The following is a 20,057-nucleotide window of genomic DNA, read 5'->3' as shown; positions in this document are numbered from 1 at the left end:
GTATATGTTCCTCAAAAAGTAACCTACATATTGCTTCAAACACCTCTTCACTCTAAACGTCCCGTAAAAATCGGATCAGCTAAATTTTAGCTTTAAAATTGTATGTTTGAATTATAGTATCGTATAAATAACTATACATTTGCACGTGAAAACCCAAGGTTATTTTTTGTTAGGCTTACCAATGTACAAAGAAAAGTTATCCTGCTCATAATAAACAAAAAATAAAATTCGTTGAATATTTCTAATGCACTGTACAATTTACAGAGCAATGCAATTAAAAGGAATAAGGCAACTGGCTCTATAGGCGAAACCCAACGGAACCAGGGCTATCGATAATGATTTTGCTTGAAGATTCCTCTTTATTTCCACACATCTTTCGCAAATTTTCGTATTCAAGCAGTCTCGTGAAAATAAATTAACAATAATTTAAAAAAAAAAATTTGAAACTGTAAAATATGATAATTGATATTTAACTTTATTAGATTGTGATTACAATTAAAATCTTACAATTTCTTTATTTATATAACTTAGCTTATATTTGTCAATAACAAGGAAGGGCGTTGTCAGCCATCACTAACAAGTTAGAACACATTGTTCGAAGTCATCGAGTTGTGAAGAACAGTCATGAGTCATACTCTGCGTGTTGTATGGCGTAAACACTATTACCTTTTAATATATTTTTTTCCCTGGTTATATTTGAACTGTATACATTAATTATTTTAATTAATTTTCAAAATGTAACCAAATTACTAAAATAAAATATTTTAATTACTTTGCTTCTACCCTGATAACGCATAGTGTCATACTAAATGGATCAAAAATCAAAGAAATCATGTACAATTTTCAAGACAACTAATTTTAACTTTTCCCTATCTTACCTTAACTTTGAAAACCTAAAGTTAACTAGAGTAAAACACGACTAAAGCACCGACAAGCACCAGTTTTGTATTTATAGTCCTTTAGTTATTACTTCGGTAGCCCTACAAGCGTGTACGTTTGCCGGTCGGCCGCCCCCGTGCGAAACTGTAGGTACTTTAATTGGAGCCGTCCGTCCGGAGATGGAAAGATAGATAGATGGGAGGTATAAAGGCAGGCAACCATTATCTCCATTCGTGCCCTAAAATTTTTGAACCAATTTAATACTAAATGTGCATTTTATATGACATTTTAGCATAGATGTAGAATCTTACGATTTTCTTTTTTTTTTTCATTTTCCATCTGTTTTAGAAAAAAGTGCATTTTGGGTGCCGCACTTTAAATAATACATGTACTCGTATATCAATATTAATATTCTTCTATTTCAATTTGTGTCTTGAGTTGTTAAATATCGAATCGTCCACCATTATTTGTGGAGAATCTAAGAATTAGCAACGTTTATTCCGTCGATTTCTCCGTCATCTGTGGATTGATTTTAAAGATTCTAAACTGATGATTAAAAATATAATTCTCAAGTGGTTAAGTTGTGTCTTTCTACTTGCTTATAATTACTTATATATTATGGAAAGATTAATAAGTAAAATTAATAACATTGTAGCTAATAGCTATTACCTGGAGAAATTTTAATTTTTAACGGACTTCTAAAAGCTTTTGAGCGCCTCACCTCAAGAGTTTTTTTGCGAAAATCTACAAAAATAAGAAATATATACTTACATAATATAATATGACGATGCTTTGGTTTATTTAAGTTTTATGAAGGAATTTGGATTTCTGTTTCCTTTAAAGAAACTTGTGAATGGGAAGTTTGTTCCACATTCACGCACATAGATGAATCTTTATAGTAAAACACATAGGTTATATATAATTTATGTAAAGATTTTGTACATATTTGGCTATAATATAATAATTACTTAAGCCATATGAAGCCATGTTTGGGTCGCTAGCGTATTATAATATTACGCAGTAGGTTTTATTCAATTGAAACTTGACAAATTATTTCGCAGTAATGCCCAAAGACGTAGGATTCGGGGGATTGAATTGGAATTGTTATCCCTTTTGATGTTATGTTTTGATTAAATACGTTTTTAATTTGCGTTCTCAATGTACTTTGTTGATATTTTCGATTCACCCTATATTCCTCGAATAGGGTATGCGGGGTAGGCAGAGGGGACCTAGTGTTAAGACATTGCAATCCCTACTTTTATCTCAAATTTGAACGTTTCGAAATAGTTCATTCTCGCTAGTGGGAACCGTACCCACAACCGTCGACGCAGAACCATTACCTCATTGCCTCGACGGCCTCATCATTTTATATATAAGTGATATCGAACATTATACATAATACTTATATAATATATGTTGTATAACCACATCAAAGGGTTTTTTGTCGAGTGGTTAATTATTTCTGTCCAACAGCTCTACAATGGATAAAGTATACTTTGGTTTATAGTTTATTAATTTAATTTAATCCCGCACATATTAATAAGAATGGTAATAATATTTAGATAGTATAAGAAATTACGAGTATATTCAGACAAAAGCCAGGAAAAACCGTCTGTTTTGCCTAAACTAAACTAAAAGTCATTTTAAGCGCATTATTGCATTCCGCACAAATATTCCAGCTTCCCAACAAAATGAACAGAATTTTCTATTGCATATCCCCGAGACGATATTATAAGGTACCTCACGATATTACGTTAGTTGAGTATGGCGTTTGCGTTTTAAGTGTCTTTATAAAATGCGGTTCCTTATTTTATAACCAGACCAGAAGCTATTTATACAATACAATTCTATTCTTGAGAATATTTTATTCATGACAGTTTGCGTGATAACTTTTATATGAGCTCTAGAATTCCCTGTGAAACAATCGGGCACGTTGAAATATATTAGCTTTTTAATAATACATACATTTTACGTTACTTTATAATACATTAGGTTATTGTTTTTATTATTTTATATTTCTAAGAAAGCATCTATCTGGCAGAGGATTTAGTGATAGATCACTCTATTCTCCATTATCTACACGTTTAGCAATGTGGTCCTAGGAAAAGCGAAATGCTCGGAACAGAACACGATGGCGGAGCGCTGTGGAGACCCTCTGCCCCACCTAAGCATGACAATAAACCAAGTAAGTCATGAAAAAAAATTAACTGAGGGCGAGGATATCAGGAACGCGATGCTAGTCTACCTACAGCCAATTAAACTTTATCGACACAATATTAGCTTTCAACAAACAGTTATTGTTAATAATGGAAAATATTTCAAATTTCGTCTATTGTTAACGCATACCATTATGCGGTTGATTACAGCCAGCGTGGAAGCCATTTGAGCGTTATGAAATTTAATGTGCGGCAGTTCACAATTAATTCTAACTATGCGTTCTGGTTAACCATATCAACCAAAGCTTTTTTTAGCTTCACACTATATTCCGCATTTAGCAGGTAGATTGAACCTTCCACTTCCTTCCTTCCTTCGAACACTTCCGTTCCCCATTTTCCATCAAATTCTCGAAACATTGCGTATTGACGGAACAAAAAAAATGATAATATTAAATATACCATTCCGTTCCGTTCCGTTCCAGAATGGGAATCAAACCCTCAACGTTAATAGTCGCTTGAACCCCTACGCCTATTTGTTGATACCCATATATTTTTTAAGAATTTGTTGATACCTATATTTTTTTAAGATTCACGCTACATCTCGCAAAGCAGGATAGGCAGATCGAACTTAGTGTAAAGACACTCCGTTCCCTACGCAACACCCAATTTTCCAGACAACGCGAGATTATCAAGAATATTTGGGAATTTATAAAGTTGAAATGAATTCTAATATTTCCTATGTATGTAATTTGTACGTACAATAATTGCAAAGTATAAAGCGAGTGTTTTAGCTGATTAAACAGGAGTAGTGGCAGGTCGTAATGAGTCAAACCGCGACGCCACCCTCCCTCTTTTCATATATACCTATATATACCTATGAAAGGAAGACATTCTTAGACGAAGGCAATATATCGCCACATTGAATTTAAAGCAAAATCAACATTTTAAATAAGGTTGCAAATTTTGTATGAGATAAAATAATTTATTGAATTTATTAAGCATTTTAGAACAGTATTTGAGGCCAGTTGTAACGCAGGCACACAAGCGTGCGACTCTAAACGCGACAGGTTGTGAGTTCGACTCCCACTCGTGAAAATGAAACACAGCGCGGCATTGAGTTTCGCCACTCAACACGCAATGCCTTCAGAATTTCGTGGAAAGTGGAGAACGGAAGTGTTTTAATGGGAACGTAATGTCTTAACACCTAGTATTATGTGTTTGATCACTATTGGGGACTCTGAGTTATTTCGATTATCTACTCAGGTAAGATACTTTAAATACAGGGTCCGAAGAGAAAATGGAAAAAAAAATGTCTCTCTGCCCACTCTGCTATACAAAAGAAAAGAAAATATGGTAGGTATTATTATTTGTAAATTATATTTTAAAATGATAATTTACTTTTAATAACACACCTAGGCCTATTATGAACCTAATTTCATTGAAATGCCTTTATATATTTTTATTAATGATCTTATTCATAAAGAAACTTTTATATAATAAAAGAAATGGTAATAAATCATCAGAAAATGACGTTCACCGTTTCCCCCTGTTAATGGTTATTTGACTAAATAACATTAGTCAAAGACTTTTCATATAATATTGTATTGTTTGTTTTCTATGAAAATTTATTAGGAAAATGGAAAATGTATGTGTTTTAGTATGAATTGATTACTGTTTGATGTATGTTTATATTTTATTTTAATATTAAATACATATTTGGCGCAGCGATATAAGGTATGAGTGTAAACGCAACGATTGTGACTTCGATTCCTACTCGGGGGAAAGAGTTATTATAGTTCCCTCGCCCTGATAACCAAGAACACACCCGAATGCATAATCGAATGCATGTCTTGAAAATAGGTCGAATTTCGATTTAAACGAGACTGAGATATTAAAAAAAAACAAGTATGGAGAATAACTGTGTTAACAAGAAACGAACTGAAATTTTAGAAATACTGATACGAGAAACAAATTGATAAAATATAATTTACCCACACTTATTTCTATGTGAAGATTAATATCATTTTACACAAATATAAACCAGAGATCAGCGGTTACAGCTTATAATATTAAATTGTGTACTTGAAAATGATATGTAAATTATTATATAATTATTTAAATTATTTTATTCACAGTCTACCTCCCTACAATATATCCTTTGTTAAGAATCAGAATGCGTAAACTAGCATTGTGTATTAAACGTTAAAATTTAGATGTTAGAATATAGAAATGAAAGTATTAGTATATAATATTTTTTTAGCTTTTTACTATACCGAGCTAGTGTTTAGACACTCCGTTCCTCACTTTCCATCCGGTTTCCGAGACGTTGTGAGCAAAGGAAATCAATCATTGCGTTTGGTCTTGTTACCAATGCGAGGAAATAAAAATATTTTTTTTCCCCGATTGGGAATCGAACCCATAATGTTTACAGGCTAATGCTCTTTCTTCTATTTCATGTGTGGTTTAGTACAATGACGTAATAATAAATCACTCCCATTAAGTGCTGAAGTAAAAGCTGTCTATTTGTACTAAAAGCGCGGAAGAACAAAAGCTTCTCGCTTTCATTTTTTTCTATGCCTATACCACTTATTGGGCAGGGTATAATTTAAACAAAGATTTCACGCTATTTTAAACTATAAATTTTTTTTTTATTATTATTTAATGAAATTAAGTATTTTTAGAGATAAAAATAGACACAAAGGTATCTATTACCTCATTAAATTTGCGCGTATAATGTAAATAAATCATAATTTTTATATATACCACGTTGTTTTTAACACAGTTACTTTTGTATAATATGTATAATAGTGCATGTTGTAGAATGACATAATTGACTTTTCATGTTCTCTTTTTAAAACCTTCTGTAAATATTCAAATGAAATATATTGGGAACTCTGAAACAATAAATTAATAATAGTAAATCTTAAACGCGTTAATAACATTGTGAAATAAAATCATTAAAATTTGTATATTTCATTAAATTTATGATACAAAAGTGGCAAAAATATGTAGATTGCTTCATTCACAGTCTAGTAAACTGCTCGGCATGCGTCAGTTTTAACGAGAGCAAGCGTGAAGGTAATGTATCGAATACATACACACCGGAGACTTAATTTGCGCTAACAGTGACAAATTGTCAAAGCCTTGTATGGGAAAGCGAATTGAAAAGGATTTTTAGGGGAAAATAGTTTTTTGGGTGGTTTAAAATTATATACAATAATACAAATAATACTATTTATCTTCTATATTGCTTATAAAAATTTAAAAGCCCATTATGGCGCAGTGGGACAGTATCGAACTGTGAACCTTATGGTTGTGAGTTCCATTTTCTACACAGAGATACGAATTATTTTTATTCAACCGCTCTAAAATCTGGCCTTGACCACTCAATACACAATATCTTTACTCTTCCTTCGAATTCAGGTGAAAAGTGCAGAACGGAGTGTATTGGCACTAGATTCTCGCTGCTTACCGTGCTATACAGAATAAATGTAGAGCTGATAAAAAAGTAAAGGCTGTGCATCATTTCAACCTTTCTTGTACAAACCTTACTTTATCCAACATCACAGTTAGAAGCTTTGAAAATATTTGTGACACACTAAATTCCAAACGGTATTAAAAATTGTACATATCTATATATATAAAAGGACTTGTCCTCACTGACTGAGGTAAGACGCACGCACAGCCGTAACCGCTGATGGTATGAACATGAAACTTGCACAGATGTTTACTTTCATAATTTGGACATCCACTAAGAAGGAATTTTGAAAAATTTTAACCCTAAAGGGGTGAAATAGGGGTTCAAAGTTTGTATGGAAAAAAAACTAAATCGGCACCGATTTTTTTTAAATTTGAAATTTAGATTTTTAAAAGTATTTAATTGAACACCTGTTTTATCGTTTTTTAGAATTCTTTCCCTAAGGGTGCAAATAAGGGGTTGAAAGTTTGTATGAAAAAGTCTTAAATCGCCACCGATTTTTATAAAATTTCATATTTAGATTCTTAAAAATATTTAATTGAACATGTGTTTCATGGTTTTCTAGAATTTATCCCCTAAGGGTACAAATAAGGGGTTGAAAGTTTGTATGGATAAATCTTTAAATCGCCACCGATTTTGATAAAATTTGAAATTTAGACTCTTAAAAATATTTCATTGAATACATGTTTCATGGGTTATTACAATTCTATCCTAAATACGCAAGCGAAGCTGCGCGCGTCCGCTAGTATAGTATATAGGTATGTGGTACCGTGCGTACAAACAAATATTCGAACAATTTTTAGTAGACATTTCTCAGTTTGTCAAACAAAAATATTATTGATATATGTACATACATTGTAGGTACATACTAAAAAATGTGAATGTTTTTATTTTGACAAATATAGAGCTATTTTTCTTAAAAATTAAATTTTAAGCAATTATAGAGTAAGCAAATAATATTACGTAAATTACTATTTTTTAAATTTTACAACACCATAATCCATAATTTATTATTATATTTGACATTTCCATGTCTGAAAATAATTTTCCAGTTTGTTATCATCATATTATTCATTAACTCAAATTTAGGACGAAATACGCAATTTTCCATGTACATTTCCGGAATACGCCGTACAAGCTTTATCATGTTACGGAGGAAAACGTTAGGAAATCAAATAAAAGCTCAAATGGTCCTGCAATTGAATTTTCACTACTCGAGGGAGGGTGCAGGGCGGAAACGCAATGCAACGGGCCCCTTGAACAAGTGTGCACCTTACTAGAAAATCTCTAAATATTCTATCAAATCTTTTGCTGTTTGGATTGCCCAGAAAGGAGCTAACTCGATTCAAATTCGATTTAAGTAGAGGATTTAACTGTTTATCTATTGAATTCCATGATTTAATTGAAAGTACTTCAAACATAGATTAATTTGTATTTATTTTAATTTTTTATTGTCTTAGCTCACTCCCTAGAAAATGCTTCCGAAAATGCAGACTCCAAGTTATTATAATTGAGTTAAACAATAAAAGTTCCATATTAGAATTTAAAAGAAAACATGAATCAAAAACTCGTCACATTATTGTAATATAATAGTAGAGACAGTTATTTCAGAAGCAATGTTCGGGATAGCAGGTATCCCAATACATATCCCAGTACATAAATGCTCTATAAAAACATAATCATTCTCTACTTCAATATAATAATTATATAAAAGAACAGTTTACTTAATTCAAAATATCGAACATCAATTTTGTCATCTACAAATATCGTAAATAAGGAAAAATATTTTTAATCTGTAAAAAATCTATACAAGTACTTAGTATTTCTTAAAACACTCATTACTTTGAATAGAAAATTATAAAATTAGAGCGTATCGCAATGCAGTAAATACTTACGTAAGTTGTTATAGCGGACAAAAACAAACACCTTCCTGTACTAAACCAATCGAATAACAATATCACAAACAAAACTAAATATAAACAGAATAACAGAACGAACAGCACATGAACACAATATGAGAGAGAAAATTCGAAAATGTTTATTGCACTTCGGAAAAGATCGCGTTAATATTTATTGCATAGGACGTACACCCTCCACGAGGGTTGGCGAGTAACTAACTGAAAGGGTAGCTCGGGCTTGGGGTAATATAGGGTGAGAGGGGGCGAACAGACTGCCGGCTGAATGGGACCGAGCCGTCGCCATTTTCGTTCCACTATGTAGGTTGTATAGTAATAAACGACTCACTTTATTAAGTTTAAACAAACTTTGTATAGTTTGAAAAGGGTTTCTTAAGCTGTTTTATGATGTTCACAGATCGTTTATAAGGACCTGAGATATGAGATTACTTTGCCTAAAACACTTTGATGTCTTTGGTCTTTGGCTAACTTCATATGGAAAGTATAGTAAGGAAGGGTCACTTCTTATACAGACTACACATAAAGACTACTCACACTAATTTATCAAATGTTTTATTAATATAATTGTACTCAATTTCTGATGAAACTCTCCTCATGAAACACAATATTACAAAAAGTACATACTAAGCCGTACATTGAATGCATTGTTCTTTTATATATGCACAATGATGAACCAATTATTGAGGTTTATCCTTTCTGCTCTCATTTCTGCTTGTTCTCATTTATGTATTGTTATATACAAAAAAATACAATTTTCTTTTAAAATTTATAATATTTCAAACATTAAACATATTTTTTTAATAAAAAAATAAGTAGTTACAATTACAATGAAGTTATAATCAAAATAACAAAAGCTATTAAAAGTTTTGAGGAAATTGCAAATCTTCGCTGGGGGCAGCGGAAATAAAAGATTGTTTAATTTAAATGCATTGCCTCACCAGGCGAGAGGTTGCCGGGCTTCCCCGCCCTACTTGAGAAACATTGAATTAAAATATACAATTCTATTCTACGTTTAAGGTGTGAAAAGTTATCTGTATGGAACCGACGTAAGAGTTTTTCTTGAAAGGATAAGTTTCCGTTTCCGAATATAAATATTTCTTTCTATTTTCAGGGATTTTGTGTTATCGATATTTACATAATATTATGCTTTTGTAAAATTGAAATAATGGAAAAAATATCTAAAATTGACATTGTTTTTTCGAAATATTCAAAGTTAGTGAAGCCAGTCGTGGCCATAAGCTGTGGCCCACAACACACATGCGAAAGTAATGCACATCGAACTCACAACCGTCGCGTTACAATTACCGTTGTGCCATTGCTTTACGATGGTGTCAAAGCTACAATTTGGCTTGCCAAATTGGGCTACAAATGCACAACCATCGCGTTCACAGTCGTACACTGTACCAATACGCCACGATAGCTTCTACTTCTACCACGTCACAATCAGTTTTTCATGTTTAAATATTCCCTAGGGTATGTTTGACCCCACAACTATCACGTTTGCTATCCTGTATTTACCCGACACGCCCTAACTCCTGTATGACGCGACGGTGGCTATGGCAATGCTTTTAATACATTTACTTTATAGAAACTGTTTAGAAAAGCTAATTGATTTTATTAAATTAGGTAGTAAAAAAATATAATACTATTAAAAACAGATTTTTGGTAGTTCGTACGATGCAAATTTGCTTGTACATCAATATACCTATTATTTAATAAGATTTAAATATCTATTTATAAATGATGTTTTTAGTTAGTTGTCTGTAATTTAGTAAATGTATAGTTTTTATCTAGGGGCATGCAATACTTATTAAGTTAATATCAATCTATTTAGAAAGAACGCCCAAGATGATATTATAAATGGTTGTTTTCTTTTTTATTTTTCAGGATTCATTTTTAGCCGGTAAAAATTGTGTGGGTGGCACCGTTTTGTTTTTCATCTCATTTGGGCAAAACGAGACGAATTCGTTTTTAATTAGGTATTCAAACATAAATTGATTGTAAATCATATTAAGCTAGAGTGCTTGTTTCTCCATTGCTTAGTTTTACTAGCTATCCTTATAAATTATCATCGATTATCGTGGCGCAGGGGCACAAGTGTGCGATGACGTAAATGTGACGGTTGTAGATTTGATTCCCGCTTTGGGGAATGAAATATTTAATATTTTTATTTCCTCGCTCTGGTAATAAGGCAAAGCGCGGCGTTGAGTTCCACCACTTAACAGGCATGTGGAGGAAATTTGGAGGAAAGTGGGGGAACGGAAGTGTCAAAATGGGAAAAGAAAATTATCACATTTTATAAACAATGGCAAAATAAGCAAGATAAATTTCTTAAATGTTAATCGAACGGCCCCTTAGGATTAATTTTCGTTATCCATCATAATATAAGTATTTCACTATAAGAAGGATGTGAAAATGACAATATTTATATATAAAAATATAAAACCTTACAAGTTACTTTGCTATATTGATAATATTTAAAAATTGAAACATTTCGAAACGAAAAGTGAAAACCATGAATACTAATTCTTGAAAACCGAACAAGTAAAAAGTTTATCTTTTACTTGTTCCGTTTAGGAATTAGAATATAAAATTGTAAAGAAAAGCATATTCATATAAGCAAAAAAATATAAATAAATAGAGATTGTATGTATATACAATTACAAAAAAATATATATTAGACAATATAATAAAAAATATAATTTTCTTCATTCTCCATTACAGGAATAAATTACATAAGAATATTAACTTTAGTAGAATTTATATTTTGGGTACTATTCCAGTTTCTATTCCAGTACAAACAAAGTACCGCACTTTGTCTATACTTTAAATGTTCCTCGTCAATCAATCAATCCAACTTCGTTTAGTATTTATAGAACTATATTTAATTATAATTAAATAACAAAAAAATCACAACGAACTCTATTTTTGATTAAATTATAAATACTTGTCTATGAATTGCTAATGCGAAGTATTGACAAAACGTCGTTTTGTTTTGTTATTATCTGTGACTCGAATAGTTTCGTTTTGAGTTTTTCTCTTCTCCGCCGCTGTGTTTGCACTTTAATTTTATAAAATTTGTTATAATTTGTTATGAACGGTATGTTTTATGTGTCATAAAAACATTTAAAATACTCTTTACACTCGTTTCTACTTCATTAGTTTGTTTATAAGTGTATTCTTCGCTTAACATATAAGGCACCAAGTATTGCCAAGATTTATGAACTACTTCACCATTTGTTATTTTTTGTTATATTTTTATTATAATAAATTCAGGTACATGTTTAATGCCTTGTATTGTGATATGTGCCATTTTCGCTCTCCCTTTATCCCCACATTGATTTTTTATTTCAGGTTATTATCGACCTGTCAAGTAGACATTTTTTCGTCAAGCTGTCTCCGCAAATTCGCAAAATAGGAGACGAAAACCCTTTCAAGTTCTCTAGTTTTATATCGAATCTGCCACCTATAGTAAGTATTTATCATTACACGTGTTGTTAAACTGACATTTTCTTGTTAAATCGTTAGTTGCTTTTATAAATATACACTAACACAATACCATGGATTTGCTCGCGTGGGTGTGCTTGAAAAATCGAAACATGCAAAATGAAATTTATGAATTCCAAAAAATTCCATAAATAACATAATATATGTGTAACTGCTTAATTACTTGCATAATTGATGTTTATAAGTAATGTTTTGGAAAATTTAACAATAGCCTATTTAGCCTTGTTTTAAAGTTCAAAAGAACGTGAAACATGTTCTGATACGACATTATTAAAGAATAATATTAGTACATAGTAGCTTTAACATGTTTTCCTTATAATATTACCTAATATATTCTATATATAATTACAACTTTCATTGTTTAATTTAAGTATATATACAAGTACTACTATAATAAAAAAATAATAAAGGCTTAACATACATTAGTATGTTGAGTATAATTTAGATCTCTCTGAATTTTTATTTTTATATTTGTTGTAATTTGAATACATATAATCATTTTTTTTTAAATTTTGAATGGCTGTCAAAATTAATGGCCGTAATGTTAACAGACCAGCAAAAATTGCTATCATTTCCATATTATAAAATTACTTTACCCGTGGCTTCATCCACTTGGACAAAAACACTTTTTACAACATTTTTATTGTTACTTCAAAATTATGGATTATAGCATGATGTATTATAGGCCTCATACGGATTATCCAAAATATAAGAATTTTCCAATAGTTCCTGAGATTAGCATTTTCAACGAAACAAACTCTTCAGCTTTATGATATTATAATTATTTAATCTTATAGTCTAATCCAAAAACACATTAATTTCAATAAATCTAGAAATTATAAATCTTGCGGTGCAAGGGCACAAAATGTGACTAAATATGACAAATTGTGGGTTCAATTCCCACTTGAGGAAATTAAACATTTAATATTTTCATTTCTTCGATTTGGTGTCAAGGCAAAGCATAGTGTTGGGTTCTGCCACTCAATATGCAATGCCTAAGGCATAACCCTCCTTTTGGGCTTTGCCGCAGCCATATAAAAATGAACCACAAAAGACGGTCTTATCACAAAATCAGAAATTACTTCAGACAATTTTTTAAATAGGAGATTTGTGTTTTGATAAAGTGTGGGCGATGTAAAAATACTTACATCGAACCAATTAACGTAAAGTATTATCACATACATAGCCTTCCTTGATTAATATATGGAAAATATTTTTTTCAATTGGAATCAATAATTCCTGATTGTGCAAACAAAGAAGCTGTTGCTTTAAGCTTTATATGATTACTATAAATTAGCAATTTTTCTCAGGCATTATTTCAGTGTAATCATAATTGTACACTGGATTCTAATACATATTTATTAATGTAATCTATACAAATAATAAGAAAGTAAAAATGGTGTGTCTATACATTGAATATATTTACAAAATATTAATTGAGGGAGTTTTAGGAACAGTAATAGAGCCCAAATTCACAAGATAAAAATTGTCTGTTTGTACACGCTAATCTCCGGAACTACAGGACTGTTAAGTCTAGGCAACATCTAGGCTATAGTTTATTTTGAAAATCTGTATACCTGATGTAGAACCCTAACAGCCTGTCTAAATTGTAAAAGATATAAATATACTGCCTTGGGGAAAATTGAACAACATAACAAATAATTTCCACCTACATAACAAAAATGAAGGTCTGACGTAGGAACCCTAGCAGCCCAAGTAATCTCTAAGAGGTATAAATATAGCATCTTAGTAAAAGTTGATCAACATAACAAGCATTTTCTGTTTACACATTAAAAATGTAGATCTGGAGCAGCTGATATGGAACCTTAACAATCCAGCTAAACCTTAAGAGATGTGAATATAACGGCTTCGGAATAGTTGTTCTGCATGGTCAGTGTTGAAAGAAATGAGGTTATTATTCTGACCTAATAATTTAAAATAACATAAGCTAGGAGTGAAGTGAGTGGGCGAAGCCGCGGGCGGGCCGCTAGTAATATTAATAAATATCCATATATATATATATATATATATGATAAGTATTTAATATATCAGGGTGGTAGAGCAATGCCGCGTTGCAGTAAGCGTACGCGCAGTGGCGCCCCCTCTACCGAGCTGCTGCCTGGAACTACTTCACTCGACGACCATCACCACCACAAACGATCTAGGAATACAAGGTTAGTTTAATGTAAGCTTCACGCTGAACCCTCTAACCGCTCTACCGATGTACTCAACACGCAATGTCTTGAAAAACGGACGCAAAGTGGGAAACAAAATGTTTAACACCAGGTTCCCTCTTTGTGTACCAAAGCCAGGAAATAGAAATAATTTTAATAGAAATAATTTAAATATAATCAGTCCGCCGAGTGGGGATCGTATCCACAACCATCGCGTTTGCAGTCAGCAGACAGCCTCAAGGTTTATTATGAATAGAAATAGAAATTTCTCAAACTAATTTTAGTAAATAATATCTTTAAATTTGGCGGAATGTGGGGAACGGAAGTGTTATAATGGAGAATAGAGTGTCCCACACTAGTTTCCTTTTGCCCAGCCGGCCATATGGAGAAAGAGTGGTATGAAAAAATATATATAAATTTGATAATTCATTTAATTTTCTATCTTTTCCGTTTCAGTTCCAGGAGACATTCTAAAACAGAAGATACAAGTTTCAGTGTAAAAAAATGTTTGGCATGGTTCAAAGAATACACTACCGTATCAGAGCCAGATGTTTTAGGTAAAAAAATATACTTAATTTGTCTATTATTTTACTTTTTCCTTTGCTTATGTGTAAAAATTTTCAGTGGAGTAGGAACAAAGAATTTTGAAATTATATAGCTCTTTTCATTATTTTTCGCTTACAAACAGCAGAGTAGGCAGCGAGAAGTTAGTGGTAAGATACTAAGTTCCCCACTTTCCGCCAAATTCTGGAGGTATTGCGTTTTGAGCGGCGAAACCGTATGCCGTGCTTTGCCTTGTTACCAGAGCGAGGAAATGGAAGTATTAAATATTTCATATCCTTGAGTGAGGATTGAACCCACAACCTGTCCATTTACAGTCGCACTCTTGTGACCCTGTGCTACCACTGGCCTCTTCCTATTTATTTCCCTAAACTCATATAATAGGCATGACCATTTTCTTGATCTATAATTTTCTTAACTGATATAATATTTAACAATCTGTTATAATTTTTTAAATAGAAGTTGCATTACTAAGAAAATTATTTGAATATTTCCAGGACCTGAAGGCATGGAAAAATTTTGTGAAGACATTGGCGTTGATCCGGAAAATATTGTGATGTTGGTCATAGCATACAAAATGGGTGCCAAACAAATGGGATATTTTACACAGGAGGAATGGCTTAAAGGTATACTTATAATTTTTTTCTATTTTTAAGACTGCTACAATTGTTATAGTTGCACAATAAGCATTGTATTGTGTACTTAATAGAAAATAATAAAATTTATTGTTTTCATATTTGCATTCACTTCTCTAAGTGTTTTTTGTTGAAATTTATTTTTTTAAAAATCATACTCTGCAGAATTCATTATTTTTATTTCCTCGGGCATGTAACAAGACAAATGTTACAAAGTGAAGTTAAGTTCTGTATATTAACAGTTTCATATTATCAATGTCCTCAAAATTCGGCGGTGCGTGGAAAATGGAGTGCCTTCACACTAAACTTCCTGTGACTACCTCTGCTATATGTGGGATACATCTGGAAACTTAAAAAATGCAAATATATTTTTTAATTATGTTTTTTAATTTCAGGATTAACAGATTTACAATGTGATAGTGTCCAGAAGTTACAAAACAAATTAGACTACCTGCGCCATTTGCTCAGTGACTCCTATGTGTTTAAAGCTGTATATAGATATTCATATGATTTTGCAAGGGTAAGAGGATTTTTATTATAATGAAAAATTAAAAAATAATAAAAATGATACTTAGTCTTGCCATAAATGCTGTACAAAGAAAAAAATTTTTTTAATGATGTGTAATATAATTAAAAATTAACAACACACACACAACATTGTACTGTATCCTTGTTGTACTGTGTTGGCTAATTAGGAAGCTCCTTTAGATCTTTCAGCATAAACACAGTCATTTTGTTTGTTAAAATAGTCCTCAATTGTAAAAATCTTCTCATCCATTAACAATTTTTTTCTGTACTTTGCGTTGCATTTGGTCCCTTTGCGTACCGCTTAAGTAGTTGTTTTACCACCCCATTTTTTTTTTTTAATTATCAGTTAAGAAATGACCGGAGCATCTCTTATGCTAGATGCAAGTTCTAAGCTGCTGGGTATTATCTTCAACTCCCGAGATAAAATCTCTCATTTTCAGACAGGATTTGTTCGAATTCTTTCCCTTATTGCTTTGATCGCTTTTTCGTACAAACACTATGTGGTCGACCAGATCTTTTTCTTTCACAAACAGGAGGTTTCATTGTACCTATACAAAGCCTTGTACACAAACATTTGGCTAATGCCAGGCACATGAATTGTGATTGTGTGTGTTGTCAAAATCAGAATCCTTATAGAGTACGGCAGTATTGAAGTTAGGTATACATAGATATCATGCGTAAATCTGACTTTATATTTTTTTCTTGCTTTTGACAATTTCCATACAAGTACTGTATTTAATGTGCGTGCAGGACAAGGACCAGCGCTCGCTGGACACGGCGACGGCGCGCGCGCTTCTGGCGGTGCTGCTGCCGCGCTGGTCGCTGCGCGCGCCTCTGGGCGAGTTCCTGCGCGGGCGCCGCTACCGCGTCGTCAACCGCGATCAGTGGACCAATATACTCGAGTTCAGCCGCTCCGTGGACGCGCAGCTGCACGCCTACGACGCAGACGGCGCTTGTCAGTATATACATTTAAATTAGAAATATTCATTATTTACATACACTTTTGCAAGCACTTTTGAACCGTGTAAAAAAAATAAGCAAGCAGTACTGCTAAGAACAGCTGGAAAGAACTGTTGCTCTTTTCTTCGGAATTTTGCGACAAAGTAAAATTGAGATTAATATTTATTAATCAACTTAGTGAAATATGTGCGTCGGCAGTTAGGAGCTATTATTTCAGAAAAAGGTCTTTGTCAATACAATATATTATAATACCTTTATTCGAATTCCCACTTATTTTTGTCCTTGAGTGTCATTTCTTTTATTCTTCTACTTCTTAAAGGTAATAGAAACCTGTATTATTTGTGTATTTTCTTAAATCTTTACACTTTAACAAATAATGTTAAATAAAAATTCCTTTTTTTATATTGTCCAAATTTTTTTCGTATCAGTATCTATCAAACGTAAAAAAATCGAACAATGCCATAACTTCTTGTCCTTCAATCCTTACCACTGTTCAGTATTTTATACCATTTTAAATTTTTTTTTTTTTCTGAACATATTCCCTTCACAGTAACAAAATAAATATAAATATTGACCTTGCATTTATATTCTTTGTTTTCTTTATTGAATATTAATTATTATCTGTCTAGGGCCAGTAATGTTAGACGAGTTCGTCGAGTGGCTACGCAGTGAGCGCGGTGAAGGTGGCAATGTATCAGGAGAGGGGACGAGACCGCCCAGCTGAGATATATGCAATATGGAAGGGGTGCAGGTAACGTCAAACAACTTTATCCTACGTTTATATTTACGTTGTGGGGAGTGGAGTGGAGAAATAGACATCATTTAAATATAATCATTCAGAGGCCGGTCGCTTTATGCGAGAACCTAGTTTTAAGACACTCTGTTCCTCAGTTTCTGCCGAATTCTGGAGGCATTACGTGTTGAGTGGCAGAACTCAACGCCGCACTTTACCTCGACATCAGAGCGAAGCAAGCGAGTGACCACCTGAATGGAAGTCGAACTCGCAACCGCAACAAGCCCACAATTACTGCTATTCTTAATCCAATATAATTATATGACAAACTCATTATTTTTATTTACTTTTTCGTTCCCTACCTTTGAACGAACCCACAAGTTTCGTACTTATAGCCAGATGCTGTGCTATTACATCATGTCAATTATTAATTGTAATTTTTTTAATATTTCTTTTTCAAAACTGTATTAAAATTTATTTTAAGGGCGTTAGTGCTCGTGTATTTGTGTACTACACAAAATTGTTAATATAATTATAGAGGCCGTTGTGCCGCAGCAGCACAGCGTGTGAATGTAAACGAGATGTTTCGATTACCTCTCGGGGGATTGAACTATTTTAATTTCCTCTCTCTGATATTAAGACGAAAGTGTGGTATGGACTTTTACCACTCAGCGAGCAATGTCACGAAAGCGAAAAGCGAAGTGCTAAATTTATTTTCCTGTATGTTCAATAGCGCTAGTGACCGGTGGTCGTCCAGGCGGTCGGCAGTTCGCTGTACAGTAAGTGTATATTGTCATTACGTATATGTATATTACGTCACAACTCTTCATGCCCACTGAACCCCGAAAATTACAAACAAAAAAACATACTTATTAGTAGTAATGAGAAAATATTTTTGTTGTCCCCAGTTCATTGTCATTATCATTTCATTGTAGCTTGTTTTTATTAAAATGTAATTATAAATAATTATACATTTTTAAAATATATTTATGTATGTCTAATAGTAGCTTTAAATTAATTACAAATATCATTAATAATTATGTTATTTTTATATAAGTAATTTATTGGGTTCAGAATTGATTCGCTTAATAAAGGACAATGAATTCAACATCATTTGTATATTGTATCAATCATTTGAAAATGTAGGCAATCTCAAATACTCTGAAATATACATATATTAATTTTGTATAAGATGATTATTTATTTAATTTTATTGCCCACCGAATCAGTTTTATTATTTCAATTTAAAAAAATAGTACAACTTTTTTCTTAAGTGTCAAGTTTTATATATATGTCATACATACATACATATATATGCCAAAATTAGAATTTAGCGATCAAATTATGTGAGAAATGCTAATACGTACATATATTGGGAAATGTAAAAATAAAACATAGACGAAAAATGTAACATTTACATTAAAATTTAATTATTATATAACTGTTAGTTGTTTAGGATCATATCAATTGTTTTTATATAAATTGTAGTCTGTGCTATATCACACTTGATTATTAAAAAAAAACATTTTTAATTTTCGAATATTACAAATTAATTCTTAAGAGTGATGTGGTACTTGCTAAATAATAAAATGATCGTAAACAATTATTATATGATTTTTTTTATTTTTCAATGTATCCCCAATTTTTAACAAAAAAACGTTTTCATTAATTGTTTTTTTTTATTTCATGCTCGAATCACAGAATCTATCGCATTCGACAATTACAGATTTAATTTGGAAGATCAGATAATAATGATGCATTTTAAGTTTAGAAGATAACATGGAGACATTTATGTTTTATGCAGAATCAATACGAAAATAAAAACTTTTTTACAGCCACTTTTGTAAATTAAATTCAATACATAGTAATAAATATGTAGTTTTAAACTATCTTTTTTTCCATATAAATAAAATATTTTAATTATAATTTTCTTCATTTAATTTACAAAGGTAGCTCTCAAACGTTCAATGCCAGTATAATTTAAAATTTTAATCGTAAGTTATCGATATGAACTGGACTGAAGCTTACTTTTTAAGTGTCGCTTACTTCAGAGACTAATTTGCATTTTTGTATAACTTTCATAATTCTAAAGCCTGTATGTTTCTATATGATTTTATAATCTATAGTAAAATTTTGTGACTGCGTAATTTTGACGCCATTCTTATGTCAAAATAATTATTAAGTAATTGATGCCGTAACTCATAATTTGTTTATTTAAGTATCTATGTAAAATAAACAGGCTTCGGAATTAATGAACGCTAAAAGCTCTGAATCAAGTTCCGATGGACTAGGTCGTCTAGTCTAACTAGGTTTAGGTGTAGATATGGTTTTTATAAGACATGTAGTTAGTATTTTCAAATTCTCTATGATTGTAACGAATACGGTATGTTTCTAAGAACGCGGTGTATACAAAATTTATTCTCAAACATTTTTAGGCCCCTTGTACCGAATGTCATTGCAAGAGAAATAAATCATTTAAAACATATTTTGGATTTTTTTAAATATTCCTTTACTTTATTCCTGGTTTCTA

The 20,057-nt window shown here is 31.8% G+C and overlaps 2 protein-coding genes across 5 annotated transcripts in view; one reads left to right on the top strand and one right to left on the bottom strand.

The window, feature by feature from the left end:
• gogo (thrombospondin-1 like protein golden goal) overlaps positions 1-8,632 on the bottom strand; it is a 150,928-nt gene extending 142,296 nt beyond the window's left edge. For all 3 annotated transcript variants that reach the window (XM_085202471.1, XM_085202473.1, XM_085202472.1), the window contains exon 1: positions 8,409-8,632. The gene's annotated coding sequence lies outside the window, so the exon portion shown is untranslated. The remainder of the gene's footprint in view (positions 1-8,408) is intronic.
• Positions 8,633-11,373: 2,741 nt separating this feature from the next.
• On the top strand, positions 11,374-20,012 carry SCCRO4 (DCN1-like protein SCCRO4). Of its 2 annotated transcripts, XR_014879020.1 has the most exons (10): positions 11,374-11,529; positions 11,784-11,900; positions 13,989-14,110; positions 14,567-14,667; positions 15,169-15,297; positions 15,702-15,826; positions 16,585-16,789; positions 17,424-17,545; positions 18,261-18,306; positions 19,229-20,012. XR_014879020.1 is itself a non-coding variant. In XM_085201979.1 (9 exons), exons 3-8 carry the CDS (start codon positions 14,001-14,003, stop codon positions 17,516-17,518), a joined length of 765 nt encoding a protein of 254 aa, XP_085058105.1. In that variant the 5' UTR covers positions 11,437-11,705; positions 11,784-11,900; positions 13,989-14,000; the 3' UTR covers positions 17,519-17,545; positions 18,261-20,012. The 2 variants fall into 2 exon arrangements, 1 of the variants encoding a protein (XP_085058105.1); XM_085201979.1 differs by having other exon boundaries at positions 11,437-11,705; positions 18,261-20,012.
• The last annotated feature ends 45 nt before the right edge of the window (positions 20,013-20,057 follow it).

Source organism: Heliconius melpomene, chromosome 18 (genome assembly GCF_056956725.1).
Source record: "Heliconius melpomene rosina isolate 202511_hmr_F chromosome 18, ASM5695672v1, whole genome shotgun sequence".
In the NCBI taxonomy this organism is placed as follows: domain Eukaryota; kingdom Metazoa; phylum Arthropoda; class Insecta; order Lepidoptera; family Nymphalidae; genus Heliconius; species Heliconius melpomene.
This window is presented reverse-complemented; position numbering and strand designations above follow the sequence as displayed.